The sequence below is a fragment of the Zootoca vivipara genome, chromosome 9 (assembly GCF_963506605.1).
Source record: "Zootoca vivipara chromosome 9, rZooViv1.1, whole genome shotgun sequence".
Lineage (NCBI taxonomy): Eukaryota > Metazoa > Chordata > Lepidosauria > Squamata > Lacertidae > Zootoca > Zootoca vivipara.
This window is the reverse complement of record NC_083284.1, coordinates 74,321,069-74,347,278: the sequence shown is the minus strand read 5'-3', so window position 1 is coordinate 74,347,278 and position 26,210 is coordinate 74,321,069. Positions and strand designations below refer to the sequence as shown.

The following is a 26,210-nucleotide window of genomic DNA, read 5'->3' as shown; positions in this document are numbered from 1 at the left end:
GAAGTGCAAGCTGGATTTCGAAAGGGCAGAGGAACCAGAGACCAAATAGCAAACATGCGCTGGATTATGGAGAAAGCTAGAGAGTTCCAGAAAAACGTCTACTTCTGCTTCATTGACTATGCAAAAGCCTTTGACTGTGTCGACCACAGCAAACTATGGCAAGTTCTTAAAGAAATGGGAGTGCCTGATCACCTCATCTGTCTCCTGAGAAATCTCTATGTGGGACAAGAAGCTACAGTTAGAACTGGATATGGAACAACTGATTGGTTCAAAATTGGGAAAGGAGTACGACAAGGTTGTATATTGTCTCCCTGCTTATTTAACTTATATGCAGAATTCATCATGCGAAAGGCTGGACTAGATGAATCCCAAGCCGGAATTAAGATTGCCGGAAGAAATATCAACAACCTCAGATATGCAGATGACACAAGCTTGATGGCAGAAAGTGAGGAGGAATTAAAGAACCTTTTAATGAGGGTGAAAGAGGAGAGCGCAAAATATGGTCTGAAGCTGAACATCAAAAAAACCAAGATCATGGCCACTGGTCCCATCACCTCCTGGCAAATAGAAGGGGAAGAAATGGAGGCAGTGAGAGATTTTACTTTCTTGGGCTCCTTGATCACTGCAGATGGTGACAGCAGTCACGAAATTAAAAGACGCCTGCTTCTTGGGAGAAAAGCAATGACAAACCTAGACAGCATCTTAAAAAGCAGAGACATCACCTTGCCGACAAAGGTCCGTATAGTTAAAGCTATGGTTTTCCCAGTAGTGATGTATGGAAGTGAGAGCTGGACCATAAAGAAGGCTGATCGCCGAAGAATTGATGCTTTTGAATTATGGTGCTGGAGGAGACTCTTGAGAGTCCCATGGACTGCAAGAAGATCAAACCTATCCATTCTTAAGGAAATCAGCCCTGAGTGCTCCCTGGAAGGACAGATCGTGAAGCTGAGGCTCCAATACTTTGGCCACCTCATGAGAAGAGAAGAATCCTTGGGAAAGACCCTGATGTTGGGAAAGATGGAGGGCACTAGGAGAAGGGGACGACAGAGGACAAGATGGTTGGACAGTGTTCTCGAAGCTACGAACATGAGTTTGACCAAACTACGGGAGGCAGTGCAAGACAGGAGTGCCTGGCGTGCTATGGTCCATGGGGTCACGAAGAGTCGGACACGACTAAACGACTAAACAACAACAAACATCAAAAATGTATAGGCTTCTGTTGGAAGTTGGAGTAATGGATGAAGCAACTAAAGACAACATGATCAGATGGGCACAGGACATTGGACGGCCCATAATGATAGAAGAGTGGGAGCATCTTTGGAAATGTGAAATGAATTTTATGGCGAGTTTTAACATTAAAGAGAACATGTTAAAAGTTCAACACCGATGGTACCTTACTCCCTCCAGACTCTCTAAGATCTATAAGAACTTGTCCAACTTGTGTTGGAGGTGTGGAGGGAGTAAGGGGGATTTATACCACATGTGGTGGACTTGCGAGAAAATTAAAAAATTCTGGGGACAAATCTATGAAGAAATTAAGAAGATCTTAGGAATAACATTTCCAAAAAAACCCGAGGCGCTATTATTAAGTATAATAGGGAAAGAAATTCCGAAACCAATGAAGGAAATATTCCTCTATGCGACTGCGGCGGCCAGGATTCTGGTCGCCAAAGGATGGAAGGAGACTGAGGTCCCTACAATTTTGGAATGGCAAATTAAACTACAAGAATTTGTTGAAATGGCCTGTCTAACTAACAACTTAAGGGGCAAATCAAGTCAAAATTTTGCCACAAAGTGGGAAAAGTATAAGATATATGTACAAAAATATAGTAAAGGTACACTGCCTATGCTTGTAATGGATGGAATCTGAAGATGAGCGAGAAGAAGTAGATGGTTGACAGCAAATTATTGATGCATTATGGTTTAAGAACGCATTTGACATTTTATATAGAGAAAGGCATTATGTTACGTACGTTCAATGTTAGAATGTGTAGTATAATGCGCTCGGGAATGACTGGGAGTTCGAGAAATAAAACAAGTTGAAATAGAGAAGACTATGTAGGTTCACCCTCCCCTCATCACCCCCCCGTACTCAGATGAATGGGTAAAAAACAACAACAATAACCTGATTTGGAGAAACAAAGACTTTATTAACAAGGTAGACATGTAAACTCTAAGAGTTACCTATAATCAGTGAGAAAAGGAAAATGGGTCAATGGGGAGTGGGAGGGGAGTGTGGAAGGGGGGGAGGGGGAGGAGGGTTTGAAAGGAAGGGGTGAGGGGAACAATTTATGTATGAATGTGCAAACTGAGGTAACAGCAATGTATTGGAGAAATTGTGGACTGAGTCTATGTATTTTGTATATCTGTTAAAATGTTTGTAACTAAATTTGTGAGCACCATAAATAAAAAAAAATTTAAAAAAAAAGAGAAGAGAAGAATCCTTGGAAAAGACCCTGATGTTGGGAAAGATGGAGGGCACAAGGAGAAGGGGACGACAGAGGACGAGATGGTTGGACAGTGTTCTCGAAGCTACGGACATGAGTTTGACCAAACTGCGGGAGGCAGTGCAAGACAGGAGTGCCTGGCGTGCTATGGTCCATGGGGTCACGAAGAGTCGGACACGACTAAACAACATATGTGTGCGTGTGTTCAAAAGATATTCCTCCACCACCACCACCCCACTATGGAAACCATCACCTTTTTCTTCTACACTTCAAGCAGTTGTACTTCATCTCTGCTTGGGCACACCTGCACTTAGAACCTGTCTAGATATTCAAATGTGAAATAATCTTTTGATTTTCCTTCAACATGCAATTTCTTATTCCTCTTTTAATATCTTACTTACAAGGTGTGTTTTTTTAAAATAATGAACACTGGGTTTTGACTGAAGTGACTTTCAAGTTCAAAGAACTTTTCCACATGAGCAAGGCAGAACCTCTACACTACAGGCTATGGCACGAAGCAGAAAAGGGAAGCAGGCCACAGACTTCCTCGGCAGAGATGCTAAGTGGTGGCAGCTAGCTTGGTGGTCCCCCAGATTCCATGTGCCTGCTTCATCCCTAAAGTGACTAGGGTAGACCTCTCTTGGCTGGAGCTGGTGGCAGCGACTTCCTAGTGCATAGGCTGTAGGCATGAATTGGAATCCATGCATTCACAGGCATTTCAATCCATCACAATGGATAAGGTTCCCAAACTTCTTTTCATTAAACAAATACAACTTTCTTTCTTACCATAACCTTTTATTCTTCCTGTTCAGAGGGAAACCAATTTAACATTCTTTGACTATAAGCACATGCTCGGTAAACAGAGTGGAAATTTAGCACAAGAGCTTTCCACAAAGAGAGAGTGCATCAGTCCATGTTATCCTTCTTCACCACCAACCCACCCACTGTTCTTACTGCAATACTTACCTGTAGGCATTAATATAATCTTTCCTGTGCTGCAGAAGAAAATCTTTCAGTTTCCCAATGTTATTGACCTGAATTTTAAAAAAAGAGCAAAATGTAAATATTGGATTTAATAATAAAAGGGAAAAGAAAAGCATTTTATGTGCCCAAGGTATGATACTTGGACATCAAATGCAAGGTGAGGGCTATTTACAAAGAGCACTCAAATCACTGATTAACTAATTTCAGCAAGGAAGACCAACTTAGGCCTACCTTCTGTCAACCACTGCCAGACCAATGAGGAACTAGAACTCCAGTTTTGCTAAAGGCGTTTATTTTCAGATTAGAACAGTACATAAGGCAGGTCACAGGTTGCAAGAATCAGCCGTTACATGAGAGGGCAAAGGCATAGCTACGTAGGCACGAGCTAAGATGTTGAACCAACAAGTGACATGCCCCCTGCACTTTCCTTTTGAAGGATGGGGTGAGCACAATATTGAATGCTGCAAGCGGTTGGGAGTCTGGGCAAGCAAACAGGCACTCCGTCCACTGGGCAGGTTAGGTGCTGTTTGTGTGAGTCAGTGCTGTAGTCTCCAGGTGACAAAGGTGGAGTGGTGCTGGCTTGGCATCAGGTTTACTCCCACCTGCCTCTCCTGAAGGGGGAGGTTCCTGCTTAACAGGCTACAGGGTGCATGTTTGGAAGGGGGGTAATCTGAGAATTGGCCTGAGCCTTCTTTGAAGGGTGCCTCTCCATCTCCTCACCCCCCTGGGATCCTCCCCAGCATCCTCAAGATCAAATCCCCAAGCTCTTCCCACTCCTCCTCAGGGTCCAACCATGACCGCCATGACACTTCCACAGGACTCAGGAAAATCTTAGACACTGTGCTAGAAAATAAGGACTGGTAGGAACAGGCAGGAATGATGTGGCCCTGGCTAAAGCAGCCACCGAATTCCAAGTCAGCCTCAGTTCGGAATGGGGCGATCGATCTTTTGGTTCTGATAAATCCAAATAGAATATGCCTCTGAGCTCAAAATGTTGTTGGAAGGGAGCAGCGGTTGAAAAGGCAACAAAAATAGGTGTCGCCTGTTGTGCTAAAGCAGAAGACAGCAGAAGAGTGTGACACCTCCTCCTTTTTTGTAATGCTGTTTATTATTATTTCATTTCAGGATGTATATAAAACCAAGAGAACCATTATAACAATAGATGAAAATTAAAAGATGAAAAACACAACTATAAAATAGGGATGTAGAATGGGTAGTTGCACATGTTAAAATAACAAAGTCCGAGTCAAGATTAGGACTGCTTCCTTCTGAGACCCAAGAAGCAGAATATAATGGAACGGCAGCAGAGATACTCTTTGCCAGGATAGTTTTTATAAATTTAGCAGCAATACACAACCTCCTGCATACAACAGGGATATCCACTAGATGGCAACAAAGATTTCAGCTTTGTGCTAGTATGTGTCTTGAGAAATTATGTTCATCTCTCTGCGACTTTTGCTTAGTTTTCAGTTTGAAGATGCTTTATCTGTAGGCCTGCAAGCATCACTTTTTCTTTGAGGGAGGGAGGCAGAGATGAAAGAACCCAATCATGTCATGTTAAAAGTAACAGAACAAATACTTTATCTTTTTTGATACGGCAGTTAAAACTTCTGTCTTCTGTTAACAGTGACAGGGGACAAGCAAAGCATTTTTATCTGAAGCCTTCAGTAACTGGGGTACAGGAATACTCATTTGGCTTTGAGTTTTCTCTAAAAAATTTAATTAAAGCAGACTTAAATACAACAGGAAGGCGCAAGGAACAATACTTTCAATGAGCTACATGTCTTGCCAAAATATTTTGATGGTGGGCACTTTAACATCTGCTCCTAGAATCCCTGGACAGGTTTGCTCAAAATCCATTAAACAGGCTTTGCCTTCTTAATTTTTTTAAAAAATAATTAAATAATTACTTTTCCAAAATAAATAAATCAGCATAACAATGTAGATTAGCATAGGCATAAACAAAACAACAGGAAATAAACATCAATAAATGATAGATAAAATAAATATAAAGTAACCACAAATTATCAGCAAACCAAAGTTAAGAGAAAATGCTTTTTACAGCAGTGAGAAAGTGTGGCAGGGTTCTTTATTGTCACAATACTTCTCATTTAAAAAAGTAATTAATAGTGACCAGTGTTCCAAATGTTTGATCAAGTTCTCAAATCTGGTCTTCCTTAAATGTTAATTAAATCAGTTATAATGCTCCATTTCCCACTGCCACCCCAAATCATTCATTTAATAATGGGGGTTTATTTTTCTTCTAGCTTTTTATGCATATTTTCACAGTAATTTTCATATCAACTGCTGCTATCTGATCCTGTAAATAACCGAAATCATACCTTTTCTTTCTAATAGTAAGGAGTATCCTATCATTTCATTAACTGAGCTACCAGTTGGGCTCCAGAACAGGCCCGATGTTCAGCAAGTCCCAGAATAAGTTAGCATGTGAGAGATAAGATACCACTGAAATCGGATCTTTACAATATTTTCTTTTAGGTCTGCTGGTATTAGTTTAGGTGGGATTTTTGTCCAGGTCCTTCTCCATTCATAGAGAATGCCAGGGGGGGTTGGAAAAGGGATATAGGACTTACTTTCTTGAAAGCAGTGTTTTTTTTCCAGGAGATACCCAAGGGTACGCAGTACCAGGACCTCTTTTGTAGTTGTTAAAAAATGTGGCAGTTATGGTAACAACTTCATGGTGAGGACGGGCACCTATTTTTCTAGGGAAAAAAGCACTGCTTGCAAGTATTCTTACAACTGCACTTTCTTGGGGAAGCTTGTTCCACTGCAATAAATAGGGCTTACTTTTAATGATTTTATTTTAGGGTTAGCGCCCTACAAAGGCCGGCTGAGGTGGCCACCTGCTCACAGACAGCACGTCTATCAGAGGGGCAGCACTATGCAGTCTGAAGGCCCCCTGTAAAGGTAAAGGGACCCCTGACCATTAGGTCCAGTCGTGACCGACTCTGGGGTTGCGCGCTCATCTCGCATTATTGGCCGAGGGAGCCGGCGTACAGCTTCCAGGTCATGTGGCCAGCATGACAAAGCTGCTTCTGGCGAACCAGAGCAGCACACGGAAACACTGTTTACCTTCCTGCCGGAGCGGTTCCTATTTATCTACTTGCACTTTGACGTGCTTTCGAACTGCTAGGTTGGCAGGAGCTGGGACCGAGCAACGGGAACTCACCCCATCGCAGGGATTCGAACCACTGACCTTCTGATCAGCAAGCCCTAGGCTCTGTGGTTTAACCCACAGCGCCCCCTGTACATCTGCAGAAAATTCAGTAAGGAAAGGTCTGTGGCTGGTGGTTTTTTTTACCAGCAGCGCGGACACTGCATCCGAAGCCTGCTCATTCCGCTGAAACATCTACAGATCAGGCCCCAGTCTATGACTCCTTGGAGCTGAAAGGTTATTCTCCATCCCACTGGTAGGATGGTAAGAAGAGAAAAGCCTGCAGGGGTGAGGAGACACACACACACACACACCCGGCCACTGCCCCAATTCCTGCCCTGGCTGCAACAATTGTGCGTGGTCCTGTTTTGTCATCTCTATGAACCAGTTGAACCCACTACTAACTGAAGCTTCCTACTCAACGTACATATGTCAAAACAGAGGAATCTGAGAGGAACTGATAAAAATTGTGTATAAATTTATGAGCAAACATAAAAAATGAGCAAGTTACCATAATATAGCACACCCTAACAGGCCACTGTAAAAATTCTTATTTCAATGAAAACCTGTGTTACCAAATGAGTGCATTGTTATGACATTAGGGCGTGTCATTTAAGGATGATTTTTTTTTCTCGAATTTGCTCAATGAGGGGTTCTAAAAATATGTTATTGCACATGTGGAATCCAAATCTGCAATTATTTTTATGATTGGTTGATGTTTAGCTTGGTAAATTGAGATCTGTTTGAAATACACTAAAAAAAGCCGAAAACTCGCATTTTGAAGCGAAGTTAAAGTTTTAAATCATTTTATACAAGTGAAAATATAAAGAAATTTTGTTTCCAGCTGTAACAACATATCATTACTTTATCATATAACGTCCTATTATAGTAAAAAAAAAAAGAATACTAAATTAACACCTTCAAGGGCTGGTATCACATAGAATCATAGAATCGTAGAGTTGGAAGAGACCACAAGGGCCATCCAGTCCAACCCCCTGCCAAGCAGGAAACACCATCAAAGCATTCTTGACATATGCCTGTCAAGCCTCTGCTTAAAGACCTCCAAAGAAGGAGACTCCATCACAGTCCTTGGTAGCAAATTCCACTGCCGAACAGCTCTTACTGTCAGGAAGTTATTCCTAATGTTTAGGTGGAATCTTCTTTCTTTTAGTTTGAATCCATTGCTCCGTGTCCGCTTCTCTGGAGCAGCAGAAAACAACCTTTCACCCTCCTCTATATGACATCCTTTTATATATTTGAACATGGCTATCATATCACCCCTTAACCTTCTCTTCTCCAGGCTAAACATACCCAGCTCCCTAAGCTGTTCCTCATAAGGCATCATTTCCTGGCCTTTGACCATTTTGGTTGCCCTCTTCTGGACACGTTCCAGCTTGTCAGTATCCTTCTTGAACTGTGGTGCCCAGAACTGGACACAGTACTCCAGGTGAGGTCTGACCAGAGTGGAATACAGTGGTACAATTACTTCCCTTGATCTAGATGCTATACCATTGATGCAGCCCAGAATTGCATTGGCCTTTTTAGCTGCTGCATCACACTGTTGACTCATGTCAAGTTTGTGGTCTACCAAGACTCCTAGATCCTTTTCACATGTACTGCTCTCAAGCCAGGTGTCACCCATCCTGTATTTGTGCCTTTCATTTTTTTTTTTTTGCCCAAAGATAATGTATCTGCTGAGGGCCCACATCTGAGTAGGAGAGCCACTGGCAGAAGCCCCCTGGACCATGCTCTTCAAAAGAAGTGTACACTGTTAAAATTTGATTCCTGTAGAATCTAAAGGCCTGCTCTTGATCCTCACAAAGATGGTGTCAGACTTAGAGAAACCATATTCCATGCAGGTCAAGACTTCTGTTCATTTAATGGTTCTGAAGCAGGAGAATATATAGTATTTCCATCCTTCCATCACTGTGATAGAAGGGTTACCATAGTGCTTATTATCCATGCTACTATTGAAGGAACTAAAATCTTGTCTTTCTTAAAATGTGGCAATCCTTCTCTTAAGATTGGGTGCCTGTCCAACAGCCTGAATCCTACACTATCAGAATGCTGTTTTTGCAACAACAAAAAAAAACCACCCCAATTTATCCAATAAGGAAAGACCGTCACTCGACTGAACTTTGGTAGCTCTACTTTACAGTGTATTTTTAACACCTCCAAGTAGTTTATCCAGTCCTCTGCATAGACTTCCTTATCGTGTTTATCATCATAGCTATTCTTCAAAGAAAACATGCTTTTCTCCTTCATGGGAATAACATTCTGTTTGCAAAGGGTGGGAGTGAGCAACAAAGGGACACAATTCTCATATATATATATATATATAATAAAATGATGTTGGTGGGTGAGGATCCCAGCTCCTTTGATGACCACACAATTGTTCTGGTACCAGAGATGCTTTGTAACATATTCAAGCAAGACCCCAGCCCCCAGTCTCCAATGCAACACAGAAGACAATTGCTAGGGCTGGTTAGATGTCCTCATGCCACCCCATTCTGTCTATCTTGGATAGACGATAAATCTACTTGTCAGAGCATTTCGGCTTTGAAACCCCAACGACCTCAGTGGGTGGACTGGTGGTAGAAAGCAAAAAAGTTATCACATACTGTTGTATAATATTAATATTAATAGTATAGATAACTACAATACATATATAAGAGAACTACAATACAGTGGTACCCCACAAGACGAATGCCTCATGCAACGAAAAACTCACAAGATGAAAGCGTTTTGCGTTGCGCGAGGCGACTCGCAAGACAAAGTTTCCTATGACCGCGCTTCGCAAGACAAATAGGAATGCATTAACTAAATGGGTAGACCGGGTAAACCGGAAAAATTGTAAACCATGCTTTGCAAGATGAGCTTTTTGCTATACGAAGCAACTTGCAGAACAAATTAATTTCATCTTGCAAGGTACCACTGTATCTTGTAATCAGTTTTAGGCACTTATCAACATCTGTTTTCATCAAAATTGGGGAATAACCTATATGTTTATAAATGACAGGAAAATTTTAAAAATGTTAAAAAGTAGGAACTTTTCTCATAGAGATTTACCAAGCAAGACCTAAATATTTACAAATAACCAAAATATATTTCTAATTACCTAATCATACCACAACTTTTTAACACCCCTCAAATCAGGAATTTTAAAGATGAAAAATTCAACACGCCCTATTATGACATCACAAACACTTCAATTTCTTGACTAATGTAATATTGATGTACAGTAGCTGACATTTCAGTCCTGAAGGCTTTTAGTTTTAGATGGTCCAACTGAATTCAGTAAAAGAAAAAGATAGAACACCCCACCAAGTATCAAATGAAAACCCAATTTTAGAACTAAACAAGCACTAGGATCTAAAGCCCCCAAACCTACCAATGTCTACCCACCCACCCCCATGTCCAAAGTACAGCTTGAAATTCTTACAAATACAGTGGTACCTCGGTTTAAGAACAGCCCTGTTTATGAACTACTTGGTTTACGAACTCTGCAAAACTGGAAATAGTGTCCCAGTTTGCGAACTTTACCTCAGTTTATGAACAGAATCTGAACGGTGGAAGAGCACCTTGGGAGATCTCATCAGGAAAAGTGCACCTTGGTTTAAGAGCGATTTTGGTTTAAGAACGGACTTCCGAAACGGATTAAGTTCGTAAACCGAGATACCACTGTACTGTATGTGTTATTTACAAATATGTAAACTTATTTTAAAGATGTTTTTATCTTAACTGTATTTCACCACAGAAACCTTCACTGCTCTGGGCCTCTTTGGAAGGAAGGGTGGAATATAAATTTATTTTATTATTTTATTTTATTTATGTACCATCTTCCTTCCATAGATCTTGGGGGAGATAGGAATACAAAATACATAATAAAAACAAGGAAAAACACATACATATACATATACAAAAACACACACACAAAAAAACTAATACTCCCCCCCCCAAAAAAACTTGTAGATGATGTTCAGGCTTGCAATTCATTGAGCCTCAAAGTAGAGGGAATTCTGCAATTGCAAGGCAGCTGCCAAGAATGCACCACTATTTTGCATTTGCTAACTAGCTAGCTTGATTGATTATACCCTGCCCATTTGACTGGGTTCTTCTAGCTACTCGGGGCAGCTTGATTTTATTGTTATTATAATGTATGACATGTTTTATTTCGGTTATTGCCATTATTGTTTCTGATTATCTATAGCATGGTGTTAGCTACAGTGTTCTTCACCAGAAGAGTAAACTGCTTTGATATTTTTTTGAGGATTTTTACAAACAAGTGGTATATAACATCTAGGAAATAAATAAAGAGTGGGACAGGAAGAGATTATTTCTCTTATTAAAGCAATGACACACGCAATAGTAAAGATTACACACTTGGTGTATCTCTAAGAGGTTGTGATGGGACATTTTGCTACTGGGTTTGTTTCTTTAAAAATAATCATTATGTGTTTTATTCGATTGTCTTTTTAAATGAACAAACAAAAACACATATGCCGTCTTGGGAGTCATGATCCTAGAATAGACCTCCTTGGAGTCAGTCCTCCAAAATTGCAACTGTGAGGATGAGATTTCCACAGCTGGAAACCCCACTACCTTGAAGAAACTGGTGGCTACAGAAGAAGGAATAAGTTCCCTTAACTGACGAGAGGTAGCACTCAGGGTATGGAGCATTTAGCCAATGACTACCTAGGCCTGCTGCAAAACTCATCCAGTTGCTCACTAAGACAACTTGAATGTTTCGCCTCCACTGCAAGAGCCCTATCCATGGTCCTGAACCCCCACCTTTATTTCCCTCCAAGGTGCTGCCTTTACCTAGCCCTGTTTGGTCTCACCATCTTTCTTGGGCAGCCAGGAACTACCAACATCCCCTTGCTTGGGCCACCACAATATTGGGCATACCCATGCATAACAACAAGCAGTACAAACATCATTTAAATATAAAATACTAGCTGGCCCTGCACGCGTTGCTGTGCGTTAGTCTGTGAAATGGAGGGTGATAGTCCCCCTTCAGATCCCCCTGAGCCTCAGAGTCCCCCTGAGTCGAGGTGAGACACTGTGGAGAGGGCAGATTTCATCCCTGTCTCCCCCCCCCGTTCTGACCCATTACGTATCCCTGCCCTCTATTGCCCCCCCCACCTCCACTTGGCCTAGTCTGGAAAGCGGCCTAGTCTGCAAAGCCGAGGGGAGATATTGTAAATGGGGTGGAGGGTGGCCACTGCAAATATCTGAGGACTTAAACTGGGGAGAGAAAGTACATGGTTGTTTTTTTTTAATAATAAAAAAGACACAGAGGCTTACAATCAGTTGTTTCTCCTAAAATAAGACATACCCATAAAATAAGCCATAGCAGGATTTCTAAGCATTACACAACGCCCACTAAATTATAAAGCGAAAACCCCTCGCTGTGCCCCCAAGTGTGTGTTAGGAGAAATGATGAACGGCTGCCTAATGCTGCCAGGCGTTTATTAATGCAGCCGCCGGGAGAGGCTTTGGGCTTTGGGTGGAATGGCTGTTTCGGTGGTTGTTGGACAGTTGCACCCCCTACCCTACGTCAGCCCATGTCCTATTTGGTCTTCTCCTCCCCCCCACCTCCCACCCAGGGCTCCATTCGGGATAGTATTTAAAGGGCTGTAGAGCTGAGGCCTAGTCTGTAAAATGGAGCCAAGGTCTCCTGTTTTACAGGATCTCGTGGCGGAGGCGGGGTTTGTGGGTTATCTTACCCCCCCGGGCCTAGTGGAGGCCTAGCAGCCTGGCAGGGCCTAGGGGTTTGATAATGGCCGACTTTCAGTTGCTTGGTTGATGATGTCATTTGATTTGTGGGTGTGGCTTAGATTTCACAGGAAGGGAGGGGGTGTACTGTGGGAGGAATTCCACTTGAGGGCACTGTTTGACTTGGTGGAAAAGCGGGTCAAATCCTGCCAAGGTGTGTGATTTGAGGTTTTTCATGTCCCCTACAACCCTCGGGGAGTAGCCTGGATCGCTGTGTCAAAATTTCAGGACGATCGGTCAAGCGGTTACGGAGAACATAGCGGCTGTCAATTCAAGATTTTTACATTTTTATATATATAGATGGAAGAAGAGAGGGGTCTCTTAGGCAAACTAGACCCAATACTTTTAATGCTTTATATATTAAAATCAGGGTGTATGCATACCTTGCAGTTAGGTAAGCTGCTTATAATGTGGACTGACTCCATGTGTTCATTAGACTTAAATTCACCGCTATGCCTCTGGCAGCCATCTCTATTTTATTTTCAGGAGCAACTGAAGACCTTTGTTTTTCGACAAGCCTTTTAAGTGGAGATTTCCCAGTTTGCATCTGTACTGAAACTGAAATGGTTTTTTATTTGCTGATGCTTGTACAGTGGAACCTCGGTTTATGAACACCTCGGTTTACGAATTTTCAGTTCACGAATGCCGCGGACCCATCTGGAACGGATTAATCCACTTTCCATTACTTTCAATGGGAAAGTTCGCTTCAGTTTATGAACGCTTCAGTTTATGAACAGACTTCCGGAACCAATTGTGTTCATAAACCGAGGTACCACTGTATTGTTACATCGCTTCAAGATGTTGTATTGGAAATGCTCCATAAATTAAATAAATAAAGTAGTGGTGAAGCTGGAATGAACCAGAGAAGATCCACATTACCCAAAGATGCCTATTAAGGGCATGGCCTGCAAATTTCCCTGCATTTTGGAGTTTAAGTGAACATGGGAAGCCCTTAACGAAGCATGTCATACCAAAAATGTTTTTAAACAAACAAACTTAAATTATGTGTAAAGCTGCAGGTGGATAATTTTGCCCTTCCACAACTTGTATGGCTATTCTCACCTGTACAAGGCTAATTATACTCTCCCACACACTGAAAAGGGGATGGTATATTGTTCTATTACACTGAATCAAGCAAGCACTTCTTTAGCACTCATAATGAAATATCCAGCTGTGGCATGAACCTGGAAGACTGCAGAGCTTGGCTCAGATAAACTACAATAATGAGCTGGGTATCATCACTATATTGATGACATTAGATTATACGTAATCTTACCTAGTAATTCAATATGTAACACTGGGCAGGAGGGAGGACAGGGCAGGCCGAGTCCGAAAGGGACGATAACAAATCAGACCTCCATGCTATAATCAAAAACAGCCACTCCACAACTATGTTTTGAATTCCTGCCAGGTCCCGCAGTTGTGTCTCCAACAACATCTCATGATCAACACTACCAAAGGCATCAAAGATCTAAGAGGGTCTATGGGGTGGAAAATCTTGATAAATCAACAGGCAGCAACTGTTAATCAAGGCCTGCCCAATGCTATTAACAGACCACATGCCAGGTTGGTAGGCGTTTATAAAACTGTGCTCATATCCAGTTGTGTTCCCAAATAAATGATGTACACTTGTTCAACTATCTTGCCCAAGAAGGGAAATTGCCAATAAGATGGAACATGGAAATACAGGGTTGGTTTTCAGAAGAAAAACCTTTTGTATGGAAAGGCAGGGGATAAGTGTAACAAATAAATAAAAAGGATACCTTCATGATCCTCTGCACAACCCTTCACATCAAAGTGCTGAATCCTCACCTGACAAATCTCAAAATTCATTCACAAAGGAATTACCACTAAGATACATTTCTCAAGAGATACATTTCTTGGTGGCTGCTCCCAGACTTTGGAACTCCCTAAATTAGCTAGACTGGCTCACTCCTTGTTGCTATTCTGCCAGCAAGTAAAGACTGCTTTATTGCAGCAGGCTTTGCAGGACCGTTTTTCAAGGAAAGGGCTTTTGAATAGTGCTGTGCTGCTTTTACTATCTGTATTTTAATAGAACTGCTCTTATATTGTTTTAATTCTACTCCAGTTTAATTACTTTTGATTGCTGTATTTTATATGTTTTAAGCCTTCTGATCAGAATGATCTCGATACGAATCCAAGGCAGACCTTTTAACATCACGGTAATCCAAGTTTATGCACCAACTACCGGTGCTCAAGAAAGTGAAATTGACCAATTCTATGAAGACCTACAACACCTTCTAGAAATGACACCAAAGAAGGATGTTCTTCTCATTACAGGGGATTGGAATGCTAAAGTAGGGAATCAAGAGATAAAAGGAACAACTGGCAAGTTTGGCCTTGGAGTTCAAAATGAAGCAGGGCAAAGGCTAATAGAGTTCTGTCAAGAGAACAAGCTGGTCATCACAAACACTCTCTTCCAACAACACAAGAGACGACTCTACACATGGATATCACCAAATGGGCAGCATCGAAATCAGATTGATTATATTCTCTGCGGCCAAAGATGGAGAAGCTCTATACAGTCAGCAAAAACAAGACCTGGAGCTGACTGTAACTCAGATCATCAGCTTCTTATAGCAAAATTCCAGCTTAAACTGAAGAAAGTAGGAAAAACCACTGGGCCAGTAAGATACAATCTGAATCAAATCCCTTATGAATACACAGTGGAAGTGAGGAACAGGTTTAAGGATTTAGATTTGGTGGACAGAGTGCCTGAAGAACTATGGATGGAGGCTCGTAACATTATACAGGAGGCAGCAACAAAAACCATCCCAAGGAAAAGGAAATGCAAGAAAGCAAAATGGCTGTCCAACGAGGCCTTACAAATAGCGGAGGAGAGGAGGCAAGCAAAATGCAAGGGAGATAGGGAAAGATACAGGAAACTGAATGCAGATTTCCAAAAAACAGCAAGGAGAGACAAGAGGGTCTTCTTAAATGAGCAATGCAAAGAAATAGAGGAAAACAATAGAATGGGGAAAACCAGAGATCTGTTCAAGAAAATTGGAGATATGAAAGGAACATTTCGTACAAAGATTACCATAATCAAGGACAAAAGTGGTAAGGACCTAACAGAAGCAGAAGACATCAAGAAGAGGTGGCAGGAATACACAGAGGAATTATACCAGAAAGATATGGAGGTCTCGTAAACCCCAGGTAGTGTGGTTGCTGACCTTGAGCCAGACATCTTGGAGAGTGAAGTCAAATGGGCCTTAGAAAGCACTGCTAATAACAAGGCCAGTGGAAGTGATGATATTCCAGCTGAACTATTTAAAATTTTAAAAGATGATGCTGTTAAGGTGCTACACCCAATATGCCAGCAAGTTTGGAAAACTCAGCAATGGCCAGAGGATTGGAGAAGATCAGTCTACATCCCAATTCCAAAGAAGGGCAGTGCCAAAGAATGCTCCAACTACCGCACAATTGCGCTCATTTCACACGCTAGCAAGGTTATGCTTAAAATTCTACAAGGCAGGCTTAGGCAGTATGTGGACCGAGAACTCCCAGAAGTGCAAGCTGGATTTCGAAAGGGCAGAGGAACCAGAGACCAAATAGCAAACATGCGCTGGATTATGGAGAAAGCTAGAGAGTTCCAGAAAAACGTCTACTTCTGCTTCATTGACTATGCAAAAGCCTTTGACTGTGTCGACCACAGCAAACTTTGGCAAGTTCTTAAAGAAATGGGAGTGCCTGATCACCTCATCTGTCTCCTGAGAAATCTCTATGTGGGACAAGAAGCTACAGTTAGAACTGGATATGGAACAACTGATTGGTTCAAAATTGGGAAAGGAGTACGACAAGGTTGTATATTGTCTCCCTGCTTATTTAACTTATATGCAGAATTCATCATGCGAAAGGCTGGACTAGATGAATCCCAAGCCGGAATTAAGATTGCCGGAAGAAATATCAACAACCTCAGATATGCAGATGACACAAGCTTGATGGCAGAAAGTGAGGAGGAATTAAAGAACCTTTTAATGAGGGTGAAAGAGGAGAGCGCAAAATATGGTCTGAAGCTCAACATCAAAAAAACCAAGATCATGGCCACTGGTCCCATCACCTCCTGGCAAATAGAAGGGGAAGAAATGGAGGCAGTGAGAGATTTTACTTTCTTGGGCTCCTTGATCACTGCAGATGGTGACAGCAGTCACGAAATTAAAAGACGCCTGCTTCTTGGGAGAAAAGCAATGACAAACCTAGACAGCATCTTAAAAAGCAGAGACATCACCTTGCCGACAAAGGTCCGTATAGTTAAAGCTATGGTTTTCCCAGTAGTGATGTATGGAAGTGAGAGCTGGACCATAAAGAAGGCTGATCGCCGAAGAATTGATGCTTTTGAATTATGGTGCTGGAGGAGACTCTTGAGAGTCCCATGGACTGCAAGAAGATCAAACCTATCCATTCTTAAGGAAATCAGCCCTGAGTGCTCCCTGGAAGGACAGATCGTGAAGCTGAGGCTCCAATACTTTGGCCACCTAATGAGAAGAGAAGAATCCTTGGGAAAGACCCTGATGTTGGGAAAGATGGAGGGCACTAGGAGAAGGGGACGACAGAGGACAAGATGGTTGGACAGTGTTCTCGAAGCTACGAACATGAGTTTGACCAAACTACGGGAGGCAGTGCAAGACAGGAGTGCCTGGCGTGCTATGGTCCATGGGGTCACGAAGAGTCGAACACGACTAAACGACTAAACAACAACAACAACAACAACAACAACAAGCCTTCTGCATTTTATCTGTGTTGCTTTAATTTGTATAAGCTGCTATCGAGTTCTGGTCTGGGAAAAAGGCAGGGTATAAATATAATAGTAATAGTACCGGTAATAAAATAATTCATTACTGAAAGGAAGACAACATTTAAAAATGGGACCTAGTGGTTCTTCATTCAGACATCAATATCAAAATCAAGGATCTTGGAGTTCTGTTGTTGTTTTTAATTAAAAAAACAGAGTAATATGCAGGCACAAAATCAAAAATTTACAAGATATTACATATTGAGAATGGACACTTCATAGCATATGGGTTGGGGAAATTGTTGCATAATTTGGATTTTAAATGTTCAATGTTTTTTTAACTGCAGATGGAAAATGTTAGCTGCATGAAAAATGAGGGGTCACATCTATGGTGTCAGAAAGCATATTCTAAATGTTAGAATAAAGCCAGTTTATTTCTGGGTAAAGTGGTGTCATTACATAAAGAGGTGAATTGAATTGAATTTACTTTATTCGGTCACAGACCAGCATAAGCAAAACATTTAAATAAATAGCATAACAATATGAATCTAAGCAAATAATTATTAAATAAATGGGAGCAAAAACCAACCGTAGATTAAAACATATACATAAAATACTTGATTAAGCATAAATAATGGATGAATAATAACTAATAAGAGGGATTTAAAAAGACTCGTTAAAACAGCTATATGGGATGGGGCTTCAATGATACAGATCTAAAAGAGGTGTATTACATTAAAGAGGTCGTTATGCCTTTAAAATCACTGGTGTTACTAATTACAATTCAGGCTTTGTTAAAACTCAAGGGTGGTGTAGCAATTTTCTTCTAATCTCATGCAAATGATAACATGATGCAGTGGTTTTATGTTACTTGTTGAGTACATTAACAAATCTGTTTTTTAAATTGAAATAGTCAAAACCTAAATGTGGGATGTTAAAAATACACAAAATCAAAACTGAGAAGCCAAAGGTTCATTCGTTTTTTGTAAATTCTTATTTTCGTTAGAGATGCTCTATTCATATTATATATTCTATCATTATGTGTAGTTCAGAAATACAGATCCAAATAAAGTTCAATTAATATTTTTCAAACTTGAGCAATCCTTTCATAAAAAGGACACTTCAGAATAAGCACAAGTCCACCGACTGCATTACGTAACAGCCTAAACATCTGAATTATGAAAAATTTATTTTTGACAAGTCACTCACCCAATATTATAGGCTTTTTAGTCTAATTCCATGCATGTTTACTTGAAACTACAGAGCCCCCACTGAGATCACCTAGATTTGCATACAAAGTATTGCAACATTTGAAGGTAAAGCTCATGTCTTTATAATGAAAGAATCATTTAAATATTCATTTATTCCTGGTACTGTCTAGGGCTCTAGGCATGTTTATCTGATTTTTAACAGGATAAAGGTCTCCGCAACAGTAACAATTTCTACATTGAAGATATTTGAGAATTACAGGTCAAAGCTCTGGTGCACAATTAGCATCTAATTTCCAAAATCATGACCCTAATTTCTAAGCTTAAAACTCGGGGTCTGATAGTTAAATGAAATAGAATAAAATGCAAAGTTTAAACTTTCAGGAACAGCAACTGTGAAAAGTTAGCACAGCTGGTTCAAATGCTTATTCTAAAGCTGCAAAAGTGCTGCATTTGTATAAGCAGAAATTAGATTTATGTCACCCGCCTGTTTGAGCAACTGATGCTTTCCAGTGCTATCCTATTCAGGTTTGCGGGGGGAAAGTACAGTAGGCCATAATCACAACTGACCAGTTTTTCAGATGATTTGCCTCTTGAGGGTATACATTTGGTTTAAGTTGCAACTGCAAAGTTAAAAGTTCTTAAGATAGGTCACTCAGATCAATTGCTGCAGTAACGTGAAACTCCAAAAAGCAAGCGATATCTAAACAGAAGATAGGGGTGGGCATGCATTTAAGTGGGGGGGAGCAAAAAGCCAAGAGACAGTCAGCCTGGCTGCCTCTAATCTCATGAAAATGGTTACCTTGCTCAATTCCTGGTTTACATCAACAAATGGGGAACAAAAACTAGCCTACAAGTAGAAGGCAATTTGGGACCTATAATTACTTATATTAACAGGCATAGCGTGCAAATTTTATTCAACGGCTTTTGTTCTACTAAAAGTTATTTGAATAACAACATTTAAATGACAACAACAAAACCCTTTAAAAATGCACCCAAAATTAAAAGGGCAAGGAAGCATGACAGCAAATTCTAAGTAGAAGGGGTCTGAAGATGTACAAAAATTCAGACTTGAGGGTTCCACATTCCTTCCTTACTCATATTCTGTTATTCAAAGTAATGAAAGATTAGAAATGATAAACACAAAAATGGTCTGCAAACATTGAAAAAAATCTAACGTAGAGACACTAAAAATGTTGTTTAAAAAACTGAGGCAAAATTCTAAAGTACAGCTGCCGGTAACAAAACTAAACAAAAAAGTTCATTTGATTTACCCACTGCAGAGACAGTGCTCCAGTACTTGAAAAATCATCAGACTGCATAGTAAAAAAAATCTATTAGAATAAAATGTGCAATCTTTTTGTTGACTGCATTAAGAACAAATAATTAATACAGGAGCATTTACGTCATTCTGCAGTGATAACCTGTTTCAAAAATGCAAGTGCATGCATAAGGCATTAAAGAGTTTACTTTACGGTATTTCGATTACTTCACTGGGCAGATTGTAATGAGAAAGTACAGCATTATAAAATGAGACATTTCCCATTCCCTAACTAGGCGCTCATAATTGTTGAAAAACTGAATTGCTCATCCTTGTGTTCCTTTTTCAAGATACAGCTTCTCTCCGGCTCCAGAATCAGCCCCAGAAAAAACGCCAAAAACCCCCACCTCAAGTGGCACTACTAAAGTGAATTGGTACAACCTTTGGAAATGGGAAGAGTTTACACTTTCTTCACATACATGTCTGCGCAACTGAACATAGGGCAGCCACATACCCTACTTAACATAGAACAGTCCTCTACTTGAAGGTGTGTCAGAGGACAATCCTCCAGGAATCCTGTATTTTTTGAAAGGCTGCCAGGCAAAGTCAGATACGAAGATAAAGAACTATAAGAAGGGAGAGCAGGGGCCCATCAGCAGTTTGAATCTGAATAGGAGACATAGAGGAGGCAGACAGGTTACCTGGCCCAAAATTTATCCTTTACCATTATGAAATGCCTATTTCTGTATAATTATAGCAATTCTTTATAAATTTAAATCTACATGTATAAAGTAGCACATGCGAATTTTACGCAAATATGTGCTCTTTTGTGTTCTTTTTAAATAATGTGTTTCTTCATTTATGACATGCACAACTGCTCTGACTTACCTTAGTCTACTTGCACATCATATCTCTCCGTGATCTCCTGCTATTATCTGATGTCAAACAAAATCAAATTTCCAAAACTAAAGCATTTGGGAGCTCTTTTAGAAATTTAGAAACATGTGAGATTCCTATTCTAAAGGATCAAAGTACAGTATTATTGAATCGGGACACCCCTTCAAACAAGAGCGACTATGCAATCCTAACTGTGAGGAATAAATCATAAACCTTCTGTTCACTATTTTGAGATTACAGCTTTTGAAAAACATTTTCTGAAATTGGCTTATTTCATCTTTGAGTACAGCTTCCTTTAACAAACAAACCAAAAAAGGACTCATAGCAGGAAGTGTTTAAATAATGCTCCTTCCAGGAATATGAAAGCTGCCTTTCTGTATCGCTGCAACATTATTAAAAGGAAAGTAGAATATTTTGAGTATCTCAAATATTTTTGAAAAGTGAGCATCTATTAAATTTAGTATTACTTAAAATTAAGAAAACAAATGGTCACACACACACACACCCCACTGTCAAATGTGAGAACAACCTTGACTATATGTTACAAGAGTTCTTATAAAATATTGAGCGCAAAGTTGCTCAAGGGGGTCTGAATTTTGGGGCCTATGGGGAGCAGCAAATGAGGGAAGGAGGCACCAGTGACTTTTGCTTGTGCAACAAGATCACTGAATGAAACTTTATAATTAAGACTTTGAAGTTCTACAGATCAACTGAGCTTGGATTCTAAATAAATCACACTGAAATAAGAACCTGCAAAAAGTGCTTCGTATATTGTTCCAAGTCCTTATCCAAAAAAAGACAAACCAGTAATTTTCTTGCCTTTGTAAGTTCATACATATGAATACTTACAATTCTATGAATTTCAACACACTGAAATGTTATATATTAAAAGGGAAGGTTAATTACTGCAAAAAGGAACACAACGGTGTGTTTTATGAACTGGCAGAATGTTTCAAACGACTGAATACAGGTTTAGTATCACTTACAAGAGTAAGGCTGCAATCTTAACTCCACTTACTTAGCAGTAAGCTCCACTGAATTCAACAGGACTTACTTCTGAGTAGGCAACATGGTTAAGATTGTGTTGTAAGTCTACAATAATTTATGCACTCACATGCTTGAGAATACGGTAAGTCTTACTTTTGATTAAACATGCATAAGATTGCACGGTCAGTGAGTTCATTATTCACACAACTGTTATGTATGCATAAACACTGAAAGGAGTTTTTTGTTACTGAACTGAAAAATAAGGACCCGACAAGACTTCAGTCTTATCTGTTAAACTAACAAATTGAAGCGGCCTCATTCAAGTCTGCAAAACACACAATTCTTCCGATGTTCATATTTTTTGTTTCATCATGGGATCCAACATCTGACTTTAATAGGATTCTCCAATATTTTCTTCTTGTTTTATTGCCTAACTCTAATCAGAACTTCAATATTTATATTTTCACACAACTATCTAAAACCTCTTTAAGTGCAACACAAAAACCACAAAAGCCAAAACGTTTCAGCTGGGAAACAAAAGCAAATTGGTCAAAATATGTTTACCAAAATTGGCCTTTATTACTGCAAATTAAACACACTCCACTTATAGCAATTCTCAGCATTAAACTTACTCATTTTTACACAGGATGTTTTTTCTTCAACTGTTCCATTTTCTTCTGAATAAATTATTTTAAAATTCTTCTTTTCTTTATCAAGTAAACAAAAAGAGAGCAACTAATGGACCTCACCCAACTCTTCTGCAGAGTCCACATCTTTTTACAATTAACTACTACTGCACACATGCAAGCATCATTAAGACAGGGGCCAACTGTAATAAGGTAGGACATTATATGGAACAGCAGGCAGCTCATCTTCAAACATTTCCCATTAATCTACCCTTCACAAAAATCAGGTTTTATAAAAACTATGTTATGCTCTGATTTGAGGAGTCCTTATTCAAAGCAATACTCCCAAGGATGTAATTATTATTATTAGTTGTTGTTGTTGTTGTTTTTACCCTGCCCACTAGGCTGGGTTTCCCCAGCCACTCTGGGCGGCTTACAATACATATAAAAACATAGTAAAACATCAAACATTAAAAACTTTCTGATACAGGGCTGCCTTCAGATGTATTCTAAAAGTTGTGTAGGATTGGGTGTATAGGTTATTATTATTCATTAATTTAGAAATCTGTAACTGATGTACATAATAGAGGCCCAATTCTGAAATACACACTGAATTGTATCTATGTAGCACAGTATATAATTTCAGATTCAAAATTTATTCCAAGTATCAAAACTGAGGTGCACATATTTTCCTGTTGAAAAGTCACTGTAAACCATACATAACAAGTTATAGGAAAACGAGCATCTGTATAATATATACAATCTCTCTCTCTCTCTCTCTCACTCACACACACACACACACACACACACACACACACACACACACACTGTGCAGAGACATGCAGGACCTGCAACAAAACACTACTATGCGGCATACTCCTAATCAGGGTTCCAAGCAGCTAGCAATGCCCTCCTACAGGATACTCCCTTCCACTTCCTCTCTTCCAGGGTTTTGTGTTGTCCTTGCCAACAGCCAGTCAGCATTCCATCCACCTAGCCCCAAAAGGGTTTTTCAGTTTATTTAGTAAGTTAGCACAAAAGACACCTCTTTTGTGTCTATGTGTGTGTGAATTGTGCTGCTTTAGCTACACAAGATTCCACATTCTGAGAATGAGTTTGCTGTTACTAGTACTGTAACCCTATACAGAGATTCTCATTCACATATCATTGCTTTTATCATTGCTTTTTAAAGTGTTTTAATACCTTTCCTTACTTGCAATTTCCATTACCAAGATATCCTCTTGTATACCATCTACTTACAAGTTATACTGATGTTATTCAGAATCTCAAAAACATGTTTCCTGACTATTATTTTATAAATAAGCCATGCTTCAGAGATTCTTTCTCTGCGTAGAATGAGGGAACAAAAAAAATGACATTACTGTATCTCTACATGTAAAATATGTGAGTGCACACAGGCACACACACAATAGTATAAACATGCTTTCCATTACACGAACAATAATCTAATCTGGCTGATACATAACTTTCTGGAAAATGTACATTTTAACATTAGCAATTTTATTTAGGGGAGCAAAATTTTAGGTTGCACCTATTGTTAAACGAACCAAGTTTCACTTACACAACAATACTTCCTCTTTTCTCCCAAAAAGTGCTCAGGAGGGTCACTGAACCCATTGGAAATGATTTTCAGTGCAAGAGGATGCACAGGAGAGACAAAAGGAGAAGAGTAAGAAGTTCTGTTGCACATGCAGAACATAGGATACAAACATATTGGGGGGGGGAATCCCTTCTGTTCAATAAAAAGCACGGTAGACAGATTTTCTCATGGAAGGAATATTATTTATCATCATTAATTATGTGTTTATTACTCAGCATTAAATGTCTATCTGCTAGAGCTGAATTATAGAAATGAATATTTAGAAGTCCTAGTGTACAGCAGGGGTGCGGAACCATTTTTAGTTCCAGGGTCACCTCTGCTTCTGGGCAATTTTATGGGGAACACAAGCGATTATTGGTAGGCAGGGCCAGAGGCAAAAGGGAACAGGGCAAAACATGTAAATTTTACCTTTGCATGTTAGAAGAGTTTCTACACACACTTGCACTTCTCTCACTATTCTATACCCAGACAAGCAGGAGGAATTACCAGAGTTCGAGGTCACATGAGCAGAGCTGATGCAGGATATGGCCTGGGATAGTTTCAAAGGCCATATAAAGAGCCAGACCTCAGGCTCTCCACTGTATGCCTGGTGTACAGTAAAGGGCACTCATTTTCTCCATTTGTTGCCTGAACCCTATTTAGCAGTGCTTTTTTCTAGGGGGACGCATACCCCTAAACATTTTGTGACTCTAAGTTTGGCTTCATTGAGGGGCAGAGTACCCCTAAACATTTTTTTAGGAGGGAAAGGCACTGCAATTTAGTATTTTTAATGTCTACTTTCTGTAATTCTATTTCAGCATACGGTATATCTTTTTATTTTTTTACAATGCCTCTGGAATTGCAGCCCACCTATGTCTATGCATTTAATGGGGGGGGGGGGTTAAAGTAAAAACTTATTTTAGAAGAAGGCTGCTATAATCTTGTTGTGAACAAACACAATCAGTTTTGAAAAGCATTCTAGAGATTTATATCCACCCGTAACCATAGAAATTAATCTTGAGCTTAGATAAAGTAGCTGAGAATACCATTTATTTAATGAAAATCAGAGAACTGTTCCTGCAAAAAAAAGCTCCTGTTATTAAACAGCGTCTTGCTTTTCGTCATAGGATTTCAGTTGATGGGCCACTTCTTACAACTTAATTATACCCACTTAGCCAACATCTCTTTCATATAAAAAAGGCCAAAAAATTGCTGAGTTTAATTTTATTGAAAAGGGTGCTAAATTGAAAGGCATAGTTCATACATTTGAAATAAATGCCATGTAGCCTACAATATTCCACAATGGTCTCAACAAAAAATTACTAACTTTTACAAGGTCTGCAAGCAACAGATTGGAGGAAATACAACTGGATTAAGGGAAACTTACCTCTGAGTAAACACGTTTAGGTCCTGCTAGCATATGAAAACACCAAATGGATAGATCTACTTTGACTCTTTTGTGCAGCTGCGGACAGAGAGCCCAACTTTGTAAAGTGGCAACTACCAATGTATACTTGACACATGCATGTACCGCAAGTCCCTCCGTTTCCCCATCTGTTAGTGCCACCATCTCTAGAAACAGTGGTTCTGGAGGTGGAGCAACATCTGAAACATTGGTTTGTTAACTGAGATACCATGCCAAACCATAATTAAATTTACCTCTTGTTCTGGATCTGCAAACTTTACCCATGTTGATGGAACTGCTGTTATTGCAGATCAGGCTGAATATATTTCCCTTATGAACCTCAGGGAGTTTCCATGCAGTGTCCCATCCAGGCCCTAATCAGGGTCACGCCTACTTAGCTTCAACAAGATGCCAGAATCATATAACTTCTGACAATGGCCTCCTGAGCTGACAGATTCCTATGTGCCCTCTTCTGTCTTGGAACAGATTTTTTTTACTCTGGGCTAATCCAGGTGTACTATCTATGCAAGGGAAATCATGGTTTTTTTCTGACCAGGTGGTGGTCAAGCTCCCTCTGAAAGAGCAGATCTGTAGTTGAGTGTCTTCCTAGATCCACTGCTGTCACATGAGGCATAGGCAGCCTCAGTGGTACAGAGTGCAGAGTAGCAGCTTTGTCTGGTGACTCAGCTATGGCCCTATATGGACAGGAATAACTTGGCTGCAGTAATAACATGTTCTGCAATGTGCTGTATATGGGTCTGCCTTTGAAGATGGTTCAGAATATTTAGCCAGTGGCCACCCAATTCTTGACATATCACACCAATTCTGGCACAACTGCACTGGTTGCCAATTCAAAGTGCTAGTTTTAACATTGATGGCTTGGGACCACAATCTTTTCCAAAGTGCCTCTCCCAATACTTGGACCCTTCCATCTTCACTTGAGATCTTTATTTGAATGCTCCCTCTCAGGAAGGCTCAAAAGGTATTAACAGGGAAGAAAACTTTTTCAGTTATGGCTACCCACCTATGGAATACCCACCTACGGAATGAGGTCCACCAATAACATCATTTCGGTGCCAAGTTAAAACT

At 40.1% G+C, this 26,210-nt stretch overlaps 1 protein-coding gene across 1 annotated transcript in view; it reads right to left on the bottom strand.

Moving 5' to 3' along the window:
* The window catches only part of STX18 (syntaxin 18), an 82,084-nt gene that overhangs the window by 37,154 nt on the left and 18,720 nt on the right, over window positions 1–26,210 (bottom strand). The window contains exon 2 of the mRNA XM_035112073.2: window positions 3,414–3,481. Within this exon, the coding sequence (XP_034967964.1) occupies window positions 3,414–3,481 (68 nt within the window). The remainder of the gene's footprint in view (window positions 1–3,413; window positions 3,482–26,210) is intronic.